General features: G+C 32.1%; 1 protein-coding gene across 1 annotated transcript; it reads left to right on the top strand.

The window, feature by feature from the left end:
• The first annotated feature begins 2656 nt into the window (after window positions 1-2656).
• Window positions 2657-23738, top strand: LOC139502156 (MDS1 and EVI1 complex locus protein EVI1-A-like). Its single transcript, XM_071291534.1, has 4 exons — window positions 2657-2931; window positions 14942-15074; window positions 20065-20176; window positions 20856-23738. Exons 1-4 carry the CDS (start codon window positions 2919-2921, stop codon window positions 22800-22802), a joined length of 2205 nt encoding a protein of 734 aa, XP_071147635.1. The 5' UTR covers window positions 2657-2918; the 3' UTR covers window positions 22803-23738.
• Window positions 23739-24302: the final 564 nt, after the last annotated feature.

Here is a 24302-nt window from a genome sequence, read left to right as displayed (position 1 = left end):
CTATTTGTTTAGGATGACGTCCGATTCTCATCAAATAAAATTTTATTCCTTCAAGATTTTTTATTGAAAGATAAAATGACGGTAGTAGAAAATGTTGCAAGTAGTAAAATATTATATTGCACTTGTTCAATATTAATCTAGAAGATAAAACAGGGCTCAATTTATTGTCATTCTAACATGATGTAAGGAAGAAACTATCATGCTTCTGTCAGCCCTTCCGTTTGATTCTGTTTGAAGCGTAGGCAGTTCTTCCATCTTGTGTGGTGTTTCCAACCTGCGTGGGTGACCAGTCTGCATTTGATTGAATACATTTCATACTCAACTCATTGTATTCATCAACTGTCATTTGGAACTTGATGGGTTTTTTTTCTGTCCAAAATACTGGCAAAACGTTTTATGAATTTGAAATGATAAAACTTCAGAAATTATTATGCATATAACCTAATCATTGTTCGGGTAGCCATTCTTACGGTCCTTATTTGTCTTTGTAAGACTTCGATATAAGTTACAGTAGGGATTGCAATGCGTTGGTTGTTGTATGTGTTTATTGATGTTTGGTTTTAAGTCCAGGGGCAAACATCATAGTCATATTCAGTACGCAAAACTATTTAACACTAAATCCAATATTAAGGTTCTACAAAGTTGGTTGATTCTGATCAATTTAGATGTGTTTCGTTGTTCCTTTGGTTTGACTGCGATATACAAATATGAGCGCCAGGGGTGTCCAAAACCAGCAAACGAATCCATTAAAGAACGTTAGAAACGTCCGTTTGGCTGTGTGGGATGTCTAAATACTCCGGTCAGGATCTTAAAATTCTAAAAGGATAGTGCAACGTAAGCCACTACACGTTTAAGAATAACGCTTTATCCATGTCGACTTACTTTGCAGAAACTAATTATTTGACTTGTCTTTAAATTTCGGTAAACATGAAATATTAGCAGCTTAGTCTTAAGCCAAAACAGTAATTGGTGCATGTATCATTGGTTTGATTTCGCCAAATGCTGTAGGTGTATTTCGTTTGTTTACTTACTTATATTCTGTTGAAATCGTGTGTTTACGCGCCAAGAGTACACCAGGAAATATGTTTTTTTTTTCCTACTCTGCTCTATATGAGCGTCTGTACGAAATGTAAATATTTACAGACACAAATGGTAGAGTATACAGACTGTTAACCCGAGTAACCCTTTGAATATGTGTAATTAAGGGGTTAGTAGGTGGCTCGTGCTTGCCAAACTTGTGCTATATTTCATATGAATGAAGTACAGATTTTCCGCCATTCATGCCGGCAAAAAAACTTCTTCTAGTATTAAATTTATTCTGCTTATGCTGTCCATCGTATTTCCTGCCTCAAATCGGTTTTCAAATAGCATATTGATACATGTATACTCATTAAAAGTTATTAAATATTTAAATGCTTGAATATAAAATCCGTTTGGCAGTGTAAATCACTAACAATTTAAAAGCACCAAAAACGTCATTAGGAGAATAAAGGATTTGAGATGCATTGACTAATGATGTATCTATATTCGACTTTTTATCCAAATTTTGTATCCATTTTTTAAATTTCTATTCGCCAGAATCATCAGTATCTTTCTGTCTTTTGCATGCATTATGAGATATGCAATCATGTATATTCCAATTAATCCTTTCAATTAGCATGTGACAAACCTATCAGATTTTTTTTGTTATAGATTCAAAGGGAATGTTTTATGAACAATGTTCTGCATTTATTTGCAGATTCATCATTTGGCGCAATCTATGAACTTTTTTTATGATTTTTGTCTTCTGTTATTCCTCTATTTGTATTTTCATGTTTTATTTTTTATCTGCCTCTTTTTATGCAGTATATTTTAGAAAAAAATAACACAAAAATGAGCGCAAATGTCCTATGAAAAAAGCGCAAATGACCTATGAAAAAAGCGCAAACGTCCCGCGCCGATTTTAGCACTATCTGCTAACGCAATTTGTTTTCTTCTTTTTAATATATAATAATACATTAACTTTTATATTAATAATAATTGTAACAGTTAATACTCCTTGACTCATAAGAGTACAGCTAAATTTTCGACCTTGCTCTTTCATTGAACAAAAGTCTTTATATTCGTGTGTATTTCATTCGCTTATTTATTTTTAACAGGTCTCATATTAGTATTTCATCAATGTATATTTGATTTGTTTAATAATACGTTTATAATGTAAATTTTCAATACGATTATCGGTTGTTAAATTAAAATGTCACTCTTTATTCTTTGGTGGCAGCAGTCGTTGAAATCGTACCGCAAAATTCTAAGTTTTCAAAATTTATCTTTGTATTTATTTTGTTACAAAGTAAACGCTTATGTATGGCGAAATATGATTTGCTAATGTATAGATATTTTTTTTAAATCACTAGAAAAAAATATTTTCAACGTTAAATGCAAAACAAAATTGAAAAAAAGACAGACGGAATAAAAACAAAATGTTATGCTAATACATTTGTACCTACTTTTTAGTATCAAATATCATTCAATGTCTAGAATACACGAAAACAATACATGCAATAATTCATGCCTTAACTTCATGTGCTGTGAAATATTTTAATTAGTTCAATAATGCTAATATAACGAAACATGTCAATTAAGTGTGCATTTCAACATTTCGAACACTAAAGATATTAAAACGATAAAACTAATACGGGTGAATGTGTTAACATTGTACAAAAACAAACATTGCACAAAAGGAGAGTGGCTATTGGTCCGCAATGTACCGCCCACTGTTCGTGATTGACAGTTATGAATCAATGACATTTAACCACAAGATTTAATGGAAAATATGCCGGTGTAAATACCAGTAATTAATAGGTGATTCTAACAGGTGTTACTGGATACTTTTTTATAGAGAAATTGAAGAAAGAAAAAACCAAAAGAAGAGAACAAGAATGGACAAAGAAGGTAGATACAGTCATTAATAATTAATTAATTTATTTATTCCCTTGTCTTAATTTTATTGACTCTTTTCATACTCTTTTAGATTTGTATTTATATTTAATCTGTTTTTATACATATGTTCGTTTTGTTTATTTTATTTCCACATCCTAATCCCTTTCTGCTCTTTTCGTTGGGGGAAATTAAAATAATGGAGAACGGTATCTTTTTATAACTTTATAGACGAATTATTCATTTACAATTTATGTCGTTTAGTGGAAAAAGTAAGTGAAAAAGTATTAAATTGTATCAATTAAATTTAATATTTAATTTTCACTAATTTATATATAAAAGAGTAAGGATTGCAACATATTAAAGTCAAAAATTATGTAAATCATTAGTATTTTTATGTTTTATCATTGTTCTCTCTAACTTTTTATTTTTCTCAACAACGCTTGTTGCAGTAATTTCAAAAAGTATAAAGTTTAGTAAAAATTTACACAAATAGAATTAACACCAAAGTTGAAACTTGACACTAAATACCTAAAAAATACAAATTTACTACTTTAAAACATTATTGATATTTGAATAATTGAGACCATAGATTTGTAACTTTTCTGGCCACTTGAAATTCTTCAAATATCTTCTTTTATCTTAAAAAAAAACTTTAAAAAGAAATGAAAAGTAGTTTGTATATATTAAAAGTTGTCAATTGCATGGCATATATGCATTACGTATTGATATATAGATATATACAAATATATAATATATAGATATAAAATATTAGATATATCCCATCACAAAGTTTATACATAAGCAAATATGCTGAAAGTGTAGCTACATGTATGTTTAACATAAGCGCATCGTTGCATTGACCAACCGGGAAATAAATTTGGTATATATCCAGTCAATATCATGACTATTGGCCCTGTAGATATGGTAACATTCCACTTCAGTTTGAAGACGGTCTTACTTACATTCTTGTATGTAGGTATATATCCGTCTGTTATGCAAGTGAGAGGTTAAGCTAGCTAAAAAAAATAGGTTTAATCCACCATTTTCAACATAAATAAGGAATATGACAGTTGTTATTCATTCGGAAATGTGTTTTACCATTTGATTTTCCCATTTGATATTAAGGGACTTTCCGTTTTAAATTTTCCTCAGAGTGCGGTATTTTTGTGATATTAATTTGTACTTGACAAAGAGTTATATTGTTCTCCTAAATTTTTACACATTTAATTAAATGAAAGATTAGATAATAAACACTCATTGTAATATATATTGTCTTTTTCGATAATGTAAGTTAAAAATCGAAAAGAAAAGTGTTTAACATTTTCAACTATCCACTAGAGTCTAAATTATGTGGATGTAAGCTAAATTTAGTCACCTTACGGGCTTCACCAATGCGCAAAACCAATATCATATAGTCCTACAGCTATAAAAGACCCCGATATTAAAAAATGTAAAACAAAAGTTAGATGCAAATTTATACCTTAGACTGCAAATTGCGTATAACATTGAATAAGCAATTTCTAAACAAATAAAATGTAACATACAACACTTCGTAATACTGTCAGTAACATATAGATGTGATGGACCTTATGTATACACAGTAAACGAGTCCGGCCACTTTCTACAGTCCATTTGCCTTTATCAAAGTAGGGAAGAGTTCATAAGTTTATGAATATATAGCACGTGACAGCAACCTAAAAATCATGAATTAGCTTTAGAAGTGTTCTTTCAGCATATGATTTTCTTGTCGAGTTTCTTTAAAATACACGCATTATTATGCTTCAATTGTATGCAATAAATTATTGATAATCTTAATACTGTTGATAACGTTGAGTACTTTGTTGTTTAACTTACAACGGAGTCATTCTTTACTTCATATACAAATTTAAATAGTTATTAAAGTGGAAACAAAACACCATTTTTTTGCTAATAATTGTATTTAGTAAACTACCCTTTTTTCATTATAATCACAACTACTGTTGGTAATTACACGTAATTTCTGAACTCAAGAAGCTGAAGAAAATTTGTGTACAAACGAATACATACATATGTACGAATATTGGATGAAATTCGCGGTGTTATCCGTGTTGAACATGCAGTATATGTTTTCTGTAGCACCCGAAGTGTAGTATTGCTCAATGATTCTGCAATATTTGTATTGACTCTTAAGAAGTCTTTTAGTGACTATACAATAGCTTTATTTGTCCAGGTTTAAGTTTGCGCTCAGGTTTTTTTTAATTTATAGTGAAATATACATTTGTCTTTGTTGTCGTGACACACAGTAATATTCATAGATTCATAGATTCATAGATTTTTAAGTGGGATTTTTGTACACTTTAATATAAGCTTCTTTTAAAATTGTTTTCTCCTGATCTTTAACATGGTGTGAGGAAATAGTTCGCTATTGGAATTTACCCGTTTCTAGAGAATCGTCACTGCAGTCGAAATTGGATCTGGAGGGGATCTAAACATTTTAAAAAGGGTTCAATAACAATAGGGGATATGCTTGCAATTTTATATTTTTTGTCGATTTGTACACTATATTACAGTAATCTAAAGAAAAGGGGTACAATCTATCTTTCTGACAATGCCAATACTGACTTATTAAAATTGATATTTTTTAATATAAATATCGTACCATTTACTGCATCATCGCGTGATATCGTCCTATACATATGATCGATGTAATTGATTCGATAGATGCATGATCACTTGTATGCTATTTTAGTTAATTGTATTAGTATAATAAAAATAAAATATGCACAATCATTCACGGATTTCATAGTCGGCCAATAAATAAGCAGAAGTCTCTCATATCGTATTGCATCATGGGTACATTTTCCAGGTATCTATCTGTCGGTTTGTTTACCTCTTAAGACATTCGCTTTCAAAAACTGCACCGAATCACATCAACCTTATTAAACTTATATTTCACGAAGTTTTCAGCCGTTTTGTTACTGAATGAAAAGACTTTATTGACTAATTTTGTAATCTTCTCAAGTTTAAATGAGAATAGAGTCCCACTAGAGAAGATTCCCGCCCTCACTATTGATAGTCTGCTGGGAAGAAAAAGTGGTCGTCATAAGGTTGAAATTGTCAATATAAATGTTTTGACAGATCCGAATCATCTGTATTAATTGATATTTTTTAGTTTCGTAAAAAAACTCAATTTGAGTATGCATTGAATTGTTCATGAATTAAATTTCATTACATGTCAATCGATGAAGATACATGTACATTAATTTACATAGGATTGCCAATGAAAGTTTTGAAACTTTTTTACACGTCATTTATTGATTGTTTTTACTAAATGAGATTGCAATAAAATGATTTAATAAAATTGAGAGTGGAAAAAGGGATGTGTCAAAGAGGCAACAACCAGACCAAAGAGCGGAAAACAGCCGAAGGCTACCAAACACTATTTAATATTAATGACAATTTTACTGTATTCATTTTGCTTACAGAACTTGGTCAAGGATTTCAATGTGCACATTTGGTCGTACAATGAATTGTTATTCGTGAGCTGTTTGCATATACTAATTTATTTTTGATATGCCCTCTATATACTTCATTATTCAGTTGATTCGTTGTCCATTTGTTATTCATGTATAGTTATTCATTTGATATCCGTGTACCGTTATTCATTATTCATGTACAGTTATTCATTATTCGTGTACAGTTATAATTCATTATTCATATACAATTATTCATTTAATATCAGTGTGGTTATTCATTATTCGTGTACACTGATTCGTTATTATTCATGTACGGTGATTACTCATTTGATATTCATATACAGCGATTCATTATTCATTTGTAGCCTGTATTAGAATCTCACATAAAAGCAAAGTACGTGACGTACTGTTTACTAAAATATAAGGATCAAAAGGAGAAACAAAGACGCATGTCAAAAAGATTTTCATTTGAAAATTTTGTGGCAAATAAAACAAACACCAATATTACTAACAAACATACATAAATGACAATACAAGCATGTGTAATTAAACAAACTTAAAATAATAGTTCATAACTCAATTACGAATTCCCCCAACCTTTAAAAACGACTGTTTAGTATAGGTCTAAACCTTTGTATGGGTTGTCTTGATTGGCAGCTAATATCTTCATGATTTAAGGAATATAATTATATTCCGTCTACACTCTTATTCTAGGAAAACAATATAGATGTGTTACATGTAGCAATACAGCTGTACATATTCTAAATATCAACCAATTATATCAACTAAACATCAATTTCATATACAAGTTTACAAGTTTACCGATGTTAACGTGTGTAATGAGCAAATATGCATGTTGAGAGGGTATTAAGATATTCAATGAGTAGTAGATGTATTAGCAAATTGTAATGCAGGGAATCTTTTTTTAAATATATATTGAAAGAGGTGTAGTACATTGAGTAAAAATGCATGTTGAGAGGCTATTGAGATATCCAATGGGTAGAAAATGTATTCTAAAAATTTAATGCAGGGAATCTGGAATGAAGTGTAATCTTGGACAATTGTAAACTATTTATGTTTGACCAGAGTCGGATTTAGGGGGGGCAGGGGTCCCCGGCCCCCCCCCCCTTTTTGGGAAAAAATTTGGTTGCTTATATATAGGGAATCATTGAAGCGTGACTGGAGCGGGCCCCCTCTTAGGTCAGTCAGTGGGCCCCCACTTATGTAAATTTCTGGATCCGCCACTGTTGACAGACCGTATTACCAGACTCCGAGTTACTGGTATGCATAGTCCGTGAAATCTTCTAAGCCAACTATCATTCAGGCAATCGTTTAGGTAGAAAGATGCAGTCCTCTGTTCTTCCATCAATTGGTAAATCTCTGTTTAAATATAGGTATTTGACAAAACATCATTTGCGAGAACACTCAAACTGCAATTAAACTTAAGTTCTTAACTGGATACGGTTGGCGGTTTTTTCATGAGTTTCTTTTAATTTTAAATAGTTCAGTAAGTTTGTTTTTTTGTATTTGTCTTTTAATTTATTGAAGGACATGCCTTTTTGCATCATTTTGATTTTCATAAAAGGGAACATTTTATTTTTCCAGTCTTAGGTTTTTGTTTCGTATTGAAACAAACATAAAATTGTGTATGAAAATGGGGAATGCATTGTATGTCAAAGAGACAACAACCCGACCAAAGAGCAGACCATAAGATTCAGTAGTCGTTTAGGATAATTGAAAATTTTAAGTGATAACGAATTAGGAAATAACTTTTAAACTTGATAATCGAAAACGTTTAATCAGTCTAGACTTTAAGAGGTGAATTTATCTGACTTTTTACGGAAGGTTTCTCTTATCGAACAACAAATCAAAGTAAATATGTCATTAAAGTTGATGTGGAAATAATTGATAAGTTTATGAAATTTAAATAAATAATTATAAATGTAAATAATTTAACTTTCCAGTTATCGGTAGAATTTGTGTAAGCATAAAGATATGTTGTGTACTAAGTTATAAAGGATATATACTGTGCAGAGCCGTATAAAAGCAGATCCCAAGATTTATTTTTCTCTCATCTAGGTATAGAAGTCACCCCATAGAATAGAGTCCCTTATTTGTCTGGGTTTAATAACCACCAACCATCTTAAAGGGTTTCATTCTTGCCTATGTTTTGCATAAATAGGTCTATAAGATAAAATAATGCTCCTCTGATTAACTGGTTAAAATGAAACCACCAAATTCTGACCCTTTGCCTTAAAAAATCCACTTCAATCACGTTGTATTTTTTTTTTCTCTGGAAGAGAAAAGTAACTTAAAAATACTAAATTAAATCCATTATATAGATCAATATTGCCTGGAGTAGTTGGAACCTTAATTTCTGGATGATTTCTTAGTTTTTCGGCAATGGGAAATTTGTATACAAAAAATGTTATTTTACAGTAGAAATAGTTTAAAATATGAAGCTGCACAGCAACATTTTACGTTAAAACTTTATGGATCCCTGTATGAATTTTTTATGTAAAACAGTATAATTTTTTTTCCCATATTTTGTGAATACAATTTAGCCAAAAATATATTGAACACGTATTTTTCATCAGTACACTGGTCCAGTCATGCCCATCTGTCAGGATTTTTTTTACAATAAAATACAATAACTCTGGAAAAAACTATGAGTGGTCAGTTTTGGGGGTCAAACTGACCATTCCATCACCTGCTTTGGTCAAATGTTCTGATTTATGAATTATGGTAATTGGCAGTGGTCATCTGATATTGTTTTTGACGCTAGACAATGGACACTCTAAAATCTTTTTGCAAATGCCAATCGCTTAAAAAAAGAAGACTGACCACAGATGACCGATGGCATGTCCGAGACTTATGATTAGGTCATGGGAAGGGTCAATTTCGCCATGAGTGACCAATGGCCGAAGGATAAATTGAAAAGATAGCAATTAGATATTTGAATAAAGACATGCATCTCAAACATTAAAAATAATGGACGTAGAGGCTTATGAAAAACACATAATAAAGAAAAATATTTTGATTTGTCAAGAGTTGAAAAGTGCATTGTGTTTATGGGCAGCAAAGCGTTTGATTTTCGAATTATTTTCAATTCTTGACTTTAATGGTAAAAAAGGTATTATTTCGTAAAAAAAACAACAATGAAATAAATAGACTAAAATGAAGATTCAATTTAATATTAAAGCATTATAAAAACAAAACATGAATTAGATATGAAAATTGTGTATAAATCAAAATATTATTAAAGAAACACGTTTTAAATACACAAACGCATACAAGTGTATGTGTATGTTAAACAAATCTTAAATAACCAGACATTTGTTTTATCGAATGCAAGCTCAAAAAATACTAAAATACTATGTTAATTTTAAAAAAAAGTTTTAAAAAAATGACCGCTATCATATTTATGCACATGTATTTAAAAAAAAAATAATGATTAGCTATCCTTTCAATCAGATTTATTTTAGTAAGCCAAAAAAACTTTTAAAACACAGTAAAAAAAAGTCACGTTTATATGACCGCCATATGTATGTGAAAAATTGTCAATAATCAGCCATTATTTCAATCTGTTTCAATTTTAGTAAGCCAAAAATACTTTTAAAATACAGTAAAAAAAAAGTCAAGTTAATGACCGCCATGATACAAATCTACATGTATGTCAAAAATCTTCAGTAATCAGCCATCATTACAATCTGTTTTATCGCAAGGAAGCATAAGAAATATTATAATTCAGTCCAACATAATTTCCTTTCCACAAGGGCCACTTGTGAATTTATTTCAAGTGAGGATAATGTAACAAGTATACAACTTTCGAAACACTTTACCCAAACAGAATAAGCTTCTGTGCACTATCCCATCGCATAAAGAAGGAAGACAGTCTATTGTCTTAAGAAAAATCTTAAGTTTTCGTTGAATCTGTCCCCAATGTAAGGAAAACGAAAGCTTAATTACTCACTGATAAGATTAAGACAAAATGAAACAAGACATGTTTTGTACTAATACTTCTAATACCTCTTGATTTTTTTATGAGAGAAGAGAAAGCTTTCTATTTTTACGAAAAAGAATTGAAATCCCTTCCTTGTCATACTAATAAGGAGAGAAAGTATGACTATATTTTTCCAAAATAATTTCAAATTCGCTTCCTTATTATCTTATTAACCTTTTAACAAGATTAATAAATTCTGACGTATGATTTTAAAAGACGATATCCCGTCCGATTGTTCCTTCATATAAAAATATCGCTTTAGATTTTTATTTATCTTTCTCCATGCACTTCATTCTGTCAATATAGTGGTGTATAGACTCGTAAGTAAAACGTATGTTATTGCTTTATTTGCCAACGCATTACTTCTTTTTCTATTTTTTCCCAGATTTTCAAAATGCGCTATTTATTAATGTTTCACGTAGACTTGTCATTTTGCTTTTTTGTCTTGTTGATGTCAATTGTTTAAGGTGGTACCTAACACTACAGGGAGATAACTCTGTTAAGTCAGCTAAACGTTTTAATTACGTTGTGTTGTAAAAGGAATATTAAGCTTCTCAATGATCAAAATTGGCGTTATCAAATTGCTATATCACCAGTGTAATTTTTTTGACAAAACGGTTGGTTCAATTTTTTTTTAATTTTTATATTTTTGTTAAAGTGTCAAAGTATTAGTGTCAAAGTAAATAAATACTTTGACACTTTGACAAAATTTTATGAAAATTAAACGAGCCAAATTAATTTTAGTAAAAGTGTTGGATACCACCTTAAGAGGGGCTTTGGAAACGATGTAACATTCTACTTGGTCATTATAGTTATTCAACATAAAGATAAAAAAAAAAGATACGTACGCCTTGCCGGTCAGTTAGAGGTATACCTGAAAAAGGAGTTTTAAAAAATATAACACTAGTCTTACCAATATATTTTTTATATTAGGGAGCTACCATTTGATTTTTATGGGGGGGCTAGGATGAAATTTGAAAAAAATAGGCAGGACAGGAGTTTTGAGTAAAAAAAAAAGGCAGGATGAGACACTTTGCCAAAAAAAAAGGCAGGATGACAATTTAGGTAAAAAAAGTCAGGATAAACTAATAAAAAAAAAAGGCAGGACCGAATAGAGTGAAAAATAAAAAGGCAGGACAGAGATTACAACTAAAAAAAAAATGCAGGACAAAATTTTTCATCCTAGCCCCCCCCCCCCCCCCCCCCCCCCCATAAAAATCAAATGGTAGCTCCCTTATGCTATACGTTATACCTGGGTGATATCGTTACACCATTTCGTTTTATAAACTTGTAATAATCTTTTACTGGTCATCTTTATCTGTTCCCCTGGACTATTTTTAGGCTCTACACCAGTAGAACTATCTGCTACGGTACATGTATGTCATGGTACATAATGCCACGATGATACTTGGGATGGGACATCCAATTACCAAATCGTGATAATAAAATCATATCAAAACTTGTGTTTGACAAAGTACCTAATTAGCGATATAATCTTGACTTAACAGACAATGAACTATAATAGTTGATCTCATTTCTAAAGTAGTTCAATACGATGTCCTTAAAATAGTACTTTTATGTGGGTCATGAAAGGACACTGCGACTTTTGTATATTCGTCTAGACTCGTATAACAATTTTATCACATGTATTAATTGTAAAACGAATAGACATACAGCAAGATATTGTGGTAACCAATTATGATTTGTTCGTTTTGCAAATTCTGATTTCAACTTCTGTTTTACCTTTTTGTACTAAAACTTATGTTTTTACTTTCGTAAATTTGAAAAATGATCAAAATGGAATAGCGGTATTTCAAAAATTGTTGGTTACACGTATCAGAAACCCTTTAAGATAGTTAATACCAGCTGCAAATTTAGGGAAAAAGGGTCCAAGGTAACTCTTAGGGAGCTACATATAGCTTTTTACATGTCCCACTTCAAACGTTGACTAGTTTGATTGTTCAAAATCTGGATCCGCATCTGAAAGTAGGAATTAATATACCTTTGGTTGGCTGTTTTTCACAATAGTTATCTGTATATCGGGAGTTTTTGGTTGCTGCTGGTTGGCGTTGTCCAATCATTATATTTTCCTATAGTGTTGTGGACTTGTTTGTCTTTTAGGTTGATATTGCTCGACTTATGATAATCTTCGGTCTCTTTTTATTTAAAATGACAGCCTGATTGACTTTGAATCGGACAATGAACTTTCAATGGCAGATTTATACTTCTTGTATCAATCAGTAACTTAAACGAAAAGGGGTCGCCGTGATATAGTCTTTTTGTACTGAGACGGCGTAAAGCAATCCCAAATCAATCAATCAACGCTGTAATAGTCCCCATTACCAAAATTCCAGACAATGACTAATTTTCGTTATTTTTTTTAAGTATAAATAGCTTTAATGTCGTCTATTAAATAAAAAATGGCGAAATAGCAAACGTATGATAATTCAAATTGCATTCTTGCAGGTGTTGAAATATGTTTGGAAATAGTTGTTTGTATATATGCATAAAACATGTATACAAGATAGTATTGTCATCTACAACAATAAAATGATGATAGAATTCCATCGTTTATTTATTTGTAAATATTATTTTAATATTTTTACAATTGCATAATCTCACTGACAAATGTGTTCTTTCACAAATTCAAACATCCCTCGTTTAAAAATAATTTTGACAAGATATTTGAAAATCATTAAAGAACGTTTAAAATAAATTTATTTATACAGGACATGTAATAAATTTGAAATATAAAAGATATTTTTTTTATACTTAAGATTTAATGATAGTACAAGATTCTGATTCCCACTCCAATTTCTCGTTACGAAATTTTTGAAAGTGCAGTCAGAACGGATTACATAGATAAGTACATCAATGCGAGTTTCTTAATTCATCTGAAAATAATAAAATATATAACTCTTTTCCCTAATGTGAGAAAACAACTTGTCTGAATATCTGTTGAATATATAACCAAATACATTTCAATGCTTTGCTGCTCTACACTAAATGCATGCATCCCTTTTTTTAATTTTTTTAATTCAGTTTATGCTTTAGTTTTAAAAAATGTACGTGGTCATACATGTACACACGTCTGGGCCTTTTCTTTTAACATGTTTAAAATGTGAATTATATCGGACCTCAACTCGAAATTCTTGATTGTACGATAAAATCTTTTTTATGTTCTTTAATATAAAAGTACAGATGAACATAACATTGTAAAATTTAAGGACAACTGAAGATGAAATGTTTATTGTCCTCTTCAAGCATCTACTTGACGGTTTTCGTCATTTACACATGTTTGAGATCATCTTATCTCCTATCGATCGTTACCTAAAGGAAGATATATTATTTTATTGGCCAAAGGCCCATCTGCCAAAAGCCCACATAAGACAACGATAAAATATCTGTACTGTTTACCTTCAATTTTACATCAACGTTCAATTGGCTCATAGAGAGCTTCTTTATTATTGCTAGGAGAAAGGCTTATCTTTATGACTGTCATATGATTCTGAAGTGCCGGACAAGTTTGATCTTTTATTTGATATCGCCATATTGTATTGTTATAGGCGGGAACGTGAAGAAACTTTATAAGTCAGTACTTTTAGTTGGCACAAGTACATAAATCTTATTCCTTAAAGTTGTTTTTTTTTTCAGAATAGGTTTCATTGTCATTTTTAAAACTTGGAACGAATACATTAAACTAAGTGCTCTAAGAATTGGATAAAAAAAATCTGAAAAGGGTGAACAATTTTGTTTGGATGGTATGGTCCAACTTTTTAACTTTCAAAGGTGAAAACTAAGAAGCTTACAGAAGGTGGCAAATATGCTAGTTATTGATTTAAGACTTGCATTTAACTTTTTCCGAAAGTAAGGAAGTATATTAGACTGGCCTGTCATATACATGCACGTGCGAGGTTAGGAACGTAAAACGCTTTCAGTCACATGATAGTCTTTGTGAAATTCCTATGCAAATTCAGGAGATTTAATGAACGATAATCAGCCTGCTACATCTATAAGGCTTTGCGGTCATCATTTGAAAACTTTCGAGCACGATTTTCGTACCCAGACTCGAAAATCAACCAATCAGAATACTGCATGGAATTACTGTTTCGAGCACTTATTTTGTACTCCAAGTTCTGAGTAAAGTTTTATGACCGAGCACACTGGAAGCACTTTCAGACCAGACTTCCACTCATATTAGGAGTAGTAAAAAGTTTGGAAACGTGAGGGAACTTCCAATCTAATGTTGGAGAATTGTTCTTCCTTTCTTCTTTTTTCTCATTTATGAACATTTGAATTATTATACCAGACCCATAAGAAAACGGAATAAAAAGATATTAAAAAGAAAGTTTATGGCATATTCATGCAAAGGATAATCAAAGCTTAAAACATTTAACTGTTAATATTATTTCAGAATAAATTAGAAAACACGTGCAATGTCACCCCACGTCACATTCTTTTTTTTTAGTTTTACGATGTTATATATACAGTTTTGCCTTAAAATGGCGATTTTTGTAAATGCAGCTGCATATTAAAATCTATCTTTATTTTTATTTATTTTCAGGTCGTTCTATTAGATGTGAACACTGTAACGTTGAAGTGACTTCTATTGAAGAATTCAAAATGCACAAATATAACTGCAAAATAAACCAAGAATTGGAAGACAACACAACAGATCGTAAAAGAAACAGCGAAAGGTATTGTTATTTTATTATCATTAACTTTCATTAAATTTTCTTTGATTTCTTTAGCATTTCAGAAAGTATCTCTGATTTTTATTTGAAAGATTTTTAGTTATTGAAAATAATTGCACTATGTACAATTTGGGAATTTTATATGAGTGCCATATTCCTTCCTGATTGTTTTAAAATTGATTTTTAACACGGATATTAAAGTTCGAAATTCGAAACATACAAGTCGGGTCATCATTTGCAAACGAAGACAATAATTCAAAAACAAATACGGGCGAGCCATGATGATTTCGCGCTTAAAGCAATCAGTGCAGTTTTATGCAGGTGTTCAAGACATGCTGTTGTTTGGAAAATACGTACCAAAATGTTTTAATGTCCTCAAATAATGTTTGATGAGTATTATTTATTGCAAATACACTAAAACATCTCATTGATATTACACAGTTATATAACATCATAATACTGAAAGATAGAACTTTAATCTGTGAAGATTTTGAATGTCATAAATTAGACTTCTGAGGGTGCATAAAATATTCAAATCAGATCCTTAGCAAACACTTAATAAGAAATAATTTCTGGTCCTCTTTTTATCTTGTTTGTCGTTTGACAACAAGGTGTAAGAATGGTTTATGGTTTTACCCATCTCCTTTTAAGTGTTCTATAGTCTTCGGGAACTTCAAAAAAAGTTCCCTTTTAATTCTTTTTTTTTTAATTTACAATACCATCTAGTAATCTATAGATGTTGAGAATTAGTTGTGTTATATATAACGACCATGTTAATAACTGCTTCAGAAAACAACGCTTTCCCGTTCGTTCATAGTTGTGTTATTTATAACGACCATGTTAATAACTGCTTCAGAAAACAACGCTTTCCCGTTCGTTCATAGTTGTGTTATTTATAACGACCATGTTAATAACTGCTTCAGAAAACAACGCTTTCCCGTTCGTTCATAGTTGTGTTATTTATAACGACCATGTTAATAACTGCTTCAGAAAACAACGCTTTCCCGTTCGTTCATAGTTGTGTTATTTATAACGACCATGTTAATAACTGCTTCAGAAAACAACGCTTTCCCGTTCGTTCATAGTTGTGTTATTTATAACGACCATGTTAATAACTGCTTCAGAAAACAACGCTTGCCCGTTCGTTCATAGTTGTGTTATTTATAACGACCATGTTAATAACTGCTTCAGAAAACAACGCTTTCCCGTTCGTTCATAGTTGTGTTATTTATAACGACCATGTTAATAACTGCTTCAGAAAACAACGCTTTCCCGTTCGTTCATAGTTGTGTTATTTATAACGACCATGTTAATAACTGCTTCAGAAAACAACCCTTTCCCGTTCGTTCATAGTTGTGTTATTTATAACGACCATGTTAATAACTGCTTCAGAAAACAACGCTTCCCCGTTCGTTCATAGTTGTGTTATTTATAACGACCATGTTAATAACTGCTTCAGAAAACAACGCTTTCCCGTTCGTTCATAGTTGTGTTATTTATAACGACCATGTTAATAACTGCTTCAGAAAACAACGCTTTCCCGTTCGTTCATAGTTGTGTTATTTATAACGACCATGTTAATAACTGCTTCAGAAAACAACGCTTTCCCGTTCGTTCATAGTTGTGTTATTTATAACGACCATGTTAATAACTGCTTCAGAAAACAACGCTTTCCCGTTCGTTCATTGTTGTGTTATTTATAACGACCATGTTAATAACTGCTTCAGAAAACAACGCTTTCCCGTTCGTTCATAGTTGTGTTATTTATAACGACCATGTTAATAACTGCTTCAGAAAACAACGCTTTCCCGTTCGTTCATAGTTGTGTTATTTATAACGACCATGTTAATAACTGCTTCAGAAAACAACGCTTTCCCGTTCGTTCATAGTTGTGTTATTTATAACGACCATGTTAATAACTGCTTCAGAAAACAACGCTTTCCCGTTCGTTCATAGTTGTGTTATTTATAACGACCATGTTAATAACTGCTTCAGAAAACAACGCTTTCCCGTTTGTTCATAGTTGTGTTATTTATAACGACCATGTTAATAACTGCTTCAGAAAACAACGCTTGGCCGTTCGTTCATAGTTGTGTTATTTATAACGACCATGTTAATAACTGCTTCAGAAAACAACGCTTTCCCGTTCGTTCATAGTTGTGTTATTTATAACGACCATGTTAATAACTGCTTCAGAAAACAACGCTTGGCCGTTCGTTCATAGTTGTGTTATTTATAACGACCATGTTAATAACTGCTTCAGAAAACAACGCTTTCCCGTTCGTTCATAGTTGTGTTATTTATAACGACCATGTTAATAACTGCTTCAGAAAACAACGCTTTCCCGTTCGTTCATAGTTGTGTTATTTATAACGACCATGTTAATAACTGCTTCAGAAAACAACGCTTTCCCGTTCGTTCATAGTTGTGTTATTTATAACGACCATGTTAATAACTGCTTCAGAAAACAACGCTTTCCCGTTCGTTCATTGTTGTGTTATTTATAACGACCATGTTAATAACTGCTTCAGAAAACAACGCTTTCCCGTTCGTTCATAGTTGTGTTATTTATAACGACCATGTTAATAACTGCTTCAGAAAACAACGCTTTCCCGTTCGTTCATAGTTGTGTTATTTATAACGACCATGTTAATAACTGCTTCAGAAAACAACGCTTTCCCGTTCGTTCATAGTTGTGTTATTTATAACGACCATGTTAATAACTGCTTCAGAAAACAACGCTTTCCCGTTCGTTCATAGTTGTGTTATTTATAACGACCATGTTAATAACTGCTTCAGAAAACAACGCTTTCCCGTTTGTTCATAGTTGTGTTATTTATAACGACCATGTTAATAACTGCTTCAGAAAACAACGCTTGGCCGTTCGTTCATAGTTGTGTTATTTATAACGACCATGTTAATAACTGCTTCAGAAAACAACGCTTGGCCGTTCGTTCATAGTTGTGTTATTTATAACGACCATGTTAATAACTGCTTCAGAAAACAACGCTTTCCCGTTTGTTCATAGTTGTGTTATTTATAACGACCATGTTAATAACTGCTTCAGAAAACAACGCTTGGCCGTTCGTTCATAGTTGTGTTATTTATAACGACCATGTTAATAACTGCTTCAGAAAACAACGCTTTCCCGTTCGTTCATAGTTGTGTTATTTATAACGACCATGTTAATAACTGCTTCAGAAAACAACGCTTTCCCGTTCGTTCATAGTTGTGTTATTTATAACGACCATGTTAATAACTGCTTCAGAAAACAACGCTTTCCCGTTCGTTCATAGTTGTGTTATTTATAACGACCATGTTAATAACTGCTTCAGAAAACAACGCTTGCCCGTTCGTTCAAAGAACAAATAAACAAAAGATATATTGAAAAAATATCTATATATTTTGGACCTTTGATATCATACCTATTGCACTTAGCATTTATACTAAGACAGACTTTGCTTAATATCCGGAAATTTGTATCCGCATTCGCTTATATGCAAGCTTCTTCCAATGGGATCTGCATTTTATTTCTCGGCGGTTATGAAAGGCAGTTCGGAAGTAAATACATGATTAAAAATATATAATAAAGGAAAATAACGCCCGAACAACAGCAAAAAAACTACAGACAATAGATTTATAATTATTATTAAAATTCCATAACGCAACCTTGCAAGAAGGCAAAAATAATCTTCAAGATTCCTTGAATAATCATTCAAAACCAAGATCTTTCACCCACCCCACTAAATATTTAAGATATACTTTTAGGAGTTAATGAATAAGATTTTTGAAGAAATTCTAAATCCAAAACTTACCCCCATCCCACTAAAAATTTCAAAAAGTCTTTTAGGAGTTAATGAATAAGTTTATATAAAAAGCGCCGCGTCATTCGTACGAATTTATGATAGGACTGATAAAGTTTCTATTTGATCTGTTGACACACTGAGGACAATATAAACGCATGACACTAAACGTCTGATAAAACGCAAAAGTGATCTGCACTCGGTGAATCAGATATCATATATAATTTGTTCAATCTTTGGGGAGCTTGAAAGGAAATCGCAAGATTTTTTTACCACGAAAAATATGTCTTCGAACAGATATCAATGTCAAAAACTGTAATTAAAGATTTTTAAATGTGTTCAAGTTTGACAAAATATTTAAACAATCTTTATAAGATTAACAAATTTTCAATATTTCTTTTTTTCGGAAAGTTCTTGTGGGAAGTCAAATCGAACAAAAAGACAAATAAATTTGATTTTTATCAGGAATATATATCATGATGGGTTTATAATCCGGGGTCAAATAAATGCTTGTGAATCTATTATCTAATCATCAAATGAAAACGTAAGGGAGATCATGATTTCTAGTTCAATATCTTCTTTGACAATACGAGAAATTGACACTGTCGTATTTGAATTGACATTCTTTAAAAGAAAATGACATTCTTTTGGAATTAAAATTAGATATGTCTGATTAGTTTTGTCTCGTGACAGTTAAATATATGACATTTGAATTAAATAAAACATTTGCCTATGGGTTTTTAAGTACACTGCACATCAGTCCACAGCGCAGTCCTCAGCGCATGATCTCTTCATTATCTGTAAATGGAATGCATTTTTCTGTTATTAATATTAATATATTTGATTCCCACTAAAAATATATGCAGGTCATTAAGAGTAATCGGAAGTGTGGATGCAAGGGAAATATGTAAAACAGAGCCCTGACTACCGAGTGGTCTGCTTTACTGGTCGAGAAATACCAGTTCAGTTCGCTATGGTATTTTTTTAAATCATTATCTTATATGCACTCGAATTGCTTCATGTTGTTATTTAGTGTTGAAACAAAATCATATATTATATAATATGGTAAAATTATGCTTAAACAGACAATGCCAACACATTTTTAATTTATAGAAATAGAAAGGGGATTTTTGTTTTGTCCGATGGGTCGCGATTATATTTAAAATCAGAATATTTTTTTGTTCTTTCAGCGATGATGGAATCGAAAAGCAATGTGATGATTTGCATGATATAGATTGTTCAACCAATTGTGATCATTGTCAGCAGGACTTCGATTCAAGAGGCGAAATGATACGTCATCAGGTAAATTGGGTTTTTCGTATTTCAAATATTTTTTTACTACAGTAGCACAAGTGCAACATGATTTGCTTACCCTGCCAATGGGAGCTACCATTTGATTTTGATGGGGGGCTAGGATGAAAAATGTTGTCCTGAATTTTTTTTAGCTGTAATCTCTGTCCTGCCTTTTTAAATTTCACTCTGTTCGGTCCTGACTTTTTTTTATTTTAGTTTATCCTGACTTTTTTTTACCTAAATTGTCGTCCTGACTTTTTTTTTTTTTGCAAGTGTTGGATCTAATGATACATGCTCACATCCAGTCGGAACTGGGACGTTGAAAACAGACGTTCCACATTCTTTGCACCTTAATGGACCCATTTTACGACAACTATTTTTGTGTTTCGTTTAAGGTGGTATGCAGTTTTAAATGATTCCTTATCAAGCATAACTTTCTAATGGAGATCTCCCGCCTTTCATTTCAGTTGATCCATGTTACAGCCCCTACAAGTTGAATTGTTTGTTAACTTGTTCTAGCTCGGAATATGAACGAAACATTCGCCACTGAACGTTAGGTAAACAATAAGCAATTAATCAATCAGAACACATACTCTGACCATGATAAATAACAATAAACATATAATACTATGCAAAATGTACAGACACATATGTATCCCTATTTTAAATATGATTTGGATTTTTTCAGATTTCCCACTTGACGATGAGAAAATACGGATGTGAGAACTGCGACAAAATTTTTACAGATCCAAGCAATCTCCAACGTCACATCCGGTCACAACATGTCGGTGCAAGATGCCATACATGTACAGACTGTGGAAAAACATTTGCAACTTCTAGTGGATTGAAACAACATCAGCATATACATAGCACTATTAAACCTTTCCAGTGTGAAGTTTGTTTTAAAGCATACACGCAATTTTCTAACTTATGTCGCCATAAGAGGATGCATGCTGATTGTAGACAGCAAATCAAATGCAAAGACTGTCATCAGTCATTTTCTACGGTGACGTCACTGAGTAAACACAAACGATTCTGCGAGGGAGCCTTACGGAGTGGACTTAATATTGGAATGAGTCGAGAGCCATATCATCGAATGGGAACATCCGATATGTTAACTCCACACGTGCAAACTAATCCGCTGGCAATGCTTCGTTCTCATTTTCCATATTATCCACATCTTCAAGGGATGTCTCAACTATTTCCAAACCCGTCATGTTCTCCTCTTCATCGATATGGCCTTCCATTTCCACAAGACATGCCGAATCTTCAGAAATCACCGGTGTCGAATTTATTTACAGCAAATGAGGAACATTTGAAAGTTGGCATGAAACGTGAGAGGAAACATTCGCTTGGTGATTCTCCTTCAAGTTCAATGAGTGATAGAGATAGTTTGACTTCTAATGATGACGAAAGGGATTACCACCTTCCAAAACAGGCAAGGTACGAAGAGAAAAAAGAAGTTCTCATGAACAAATCACCATCTCAACCACATATTTATGCGCCGATCCCTAAGATTCCTACACCGCTTGTTCTTCCAGTTTACAGGTCAGATATGAAAAGCTCGAAAGTTACTTCTTTCAATGAATATCATTCATCTTCATTTGCGAAAGTAGCATCTGATCGAGGACATGACAATCTCCATTGTAACAAGTCTGTAACCGAACAACCTTTGGACCTAACAAGAAAATCAAGCAAACAAATTAAAGACCCGGATTCTAACGTTGAATCAATCAAGAAAACACATATATTTGGGAGTAGCGACGACCACAATTCACCCTTTAAAGCTAACATTCAATCGAACTCAAATATGGATACCAAATCACGATTGTTTGAAAAACAGATGCAGCCAAGCCCATTCAACGATCAAGTTCGGTCATTCCATGACATGTATTTTCCACGATTTCCATTCTTTGGCTCACAGCATCTTCCCTTCAACCCGTTCATTCACCATGTTATTAGACCAGATCTGATAGACAAGCAAATTACATCAAATCGTTATAATGAACATTTACAATTTATGACATCTGTAAATAAAATCAAAGAAAGATACTCCTGCAAATTTTGCGGAAAGGTTTTCCCGCGTTCTGCAAACTTGACGCGTCATTTGAGGACCCATACAGGAGAACAACCATATAAGTGTAAATATTGTGAGAGATCCTTCAGTATTTCATCCAATCTTCAAAGACATGTTCGGAATATTCACAATAAAGAAAAACCGTATAGATGCCCCCTCTGCGATAGATGCTTTGGTCAACAAACAAATCTTGACCGTCATTTGAAAAAACACGAAACAGAAGGGCCCATAGTGCATGACTCACCGGATCCGGAAGCCGACGAAAAGCGCGAGCAGGACAATACACAATGGGATATAAAAGAGGAGGAGTTAAATGACAATGACATCTCAGATACAAACTCAATACCATCATCTGTTGAAGATGATCATGACGATGTCATGTTAGAAAATTGCGAAAAAGATTTAAATGACTCATTAGAAAAGGATCTGGAAAGAACTGACAAGGTGAAAACTGAATTAAATGAAAAAGTTGACGGACCTTTGTTTCCAAGTAGTTTGCTTGTAAATGCAAAATTTGACTTTTCCAAAAGCTTTAGACCAGTGCCATGCTTTACATAACTGTTAGTTATTGAAATTTTCGTGTAATTTTGTGCAATTAATTTGTTTTATTATAAAACAGTTCAATGAAATCATAATAATTATATATACAATAGTTCCATTTTTTCATAAAATTGAACATATTTTCTTTTATGCCAATGTATATTACTAAGTCTAAATGTAGTTATATTATAGAACGACGGAAACAAACAAGCGCTTTTCTATTATTCTTAGAGTCGTTGTATGCAGATTTATTTAAATTGCAATATGTTTTTGTACAACTTCTCGAAACATGGTGGCAAACACCATAACCTTGCAAATGCTAAAAGACGAATAGTATTAATATTGGAAGATCTTTATCTAATAAGTCAGCTTGCGCGTGCAAAAATACTTTCTACCACCGCTTTTTCAAAATGTATACTGCTTTCTCCTTTTGGTTTCATATTTTTTATTACTGTACACCAACTAATTTTCGGGAGTAGAAAAATCGACGCGTATATGTATAACTTTGATATTTCTCAATTTAACTACAGCAAGTAAATTAGAAAATCGCGAAATTGAATCGCCGCGAAATGGAATAGAAAGGATTAAACGCGAAAAAAAGTATACGCGAAAATAAGATGGTTTACAGTAATTTCATCTTCAGTCGTCTATGCTTAAAATCATAAAACTTTGCACAAACATGAGATGTTTTTAAAATGAAATTTGATTTAGTGAAATTGAAATGCTAATGAAAACATTTTTTTCTATAACGTATACATTGCTTATAAAATCAAAACATTAGTTGTGTTCAAAAGTATCTTTAGTAATTATGCATAATGTCTTTACTGAGTTTTATTTTTATCTTTGAATATTTGTTGTATTTTATCTGTTAGTTAGTGCTGCTATACATTCTGGTGCCTAGATATTTGATTTTACTGTCTCTTTAATTTATTATCAATAAAACGTTATAATTTGTTTGAGTGTTTATGCGTCCATTTGGGAGCGCACCACATCATGGAACGTATCAATTTTGCAGTCATCGAATTTGATTTTTTGGTATATCTCTTACTTACGAGGAAACATGCTTTCTTGTATTTAATTTTATTTTGCAAAATTTATCTGCAAGCGATTTCGGGCAGCCATCCCTGAAAATCCTTTTTCAATATGACAAATTTCCATTTGTCCTTTTAGGAACACATGTTATTATCAAAATGACAGGTGCCACATGTGTAGCAGGATATGCTTACCATTCCGAATAACATGAGATCGCCTAAAGTTTTTGGTGTGGTTCGTGTTGCTTAGTCTTTAGTTTTGTATGTTGTGTCTTGTGTTCTTTTATTTGTCTGTTTGTCATTTTAAGCGTTGTCAGTAGTTATTCCGATCTATGATAGGTATAATAAGATATGGTATATAAAGGCACCAGTAGTATACCGCTGTTTGAAATTTATAAATCGATTGAGAAAAAAAAACAAATCCGGATTACAAACTAAAACTGAAGGAAACGCATCAAATTTAAGAGGAGAACTTCGACGCAACAGA

The sequence above is a fragment of the Mytilus edulis genome, chromosome 13 (genome assembly GCF_963676685.1).
Source record: "Mytilus edulis chromosome 13, xbMytEdul2.2, whole genome shotgun sequence".
NCBI lineage: Eukaryota > Metazoa > Mollusca > Bivalvia > Mytilida > Mytilidae > Mytilus > Mytilus edulis.
Note: the sequence above shows the minus strand (reverse complement) of the source record. Positions and strands in the feature narration are given on the sequence as shown.

Bases quoted from the DNA above. Each gene is read 5' to 3' on its own strand.
- LOC139502156 (XM_071291534.1), top strand. The intron at 15,075-20,064 runs GTATTGTTATTT...TTGTTCTTTCAG, and splicing joins CGTAAAAGAAACAGCGAAAG to CGATGATGGAATCGAAAAGC. The intron at 20,177-20,855 runs GTAAATTGGGTT...GGATTTTTTCAG, and splicing joins GCGAAATGATACGTCATCAG to ATTTCCCACTTGACGATGAG.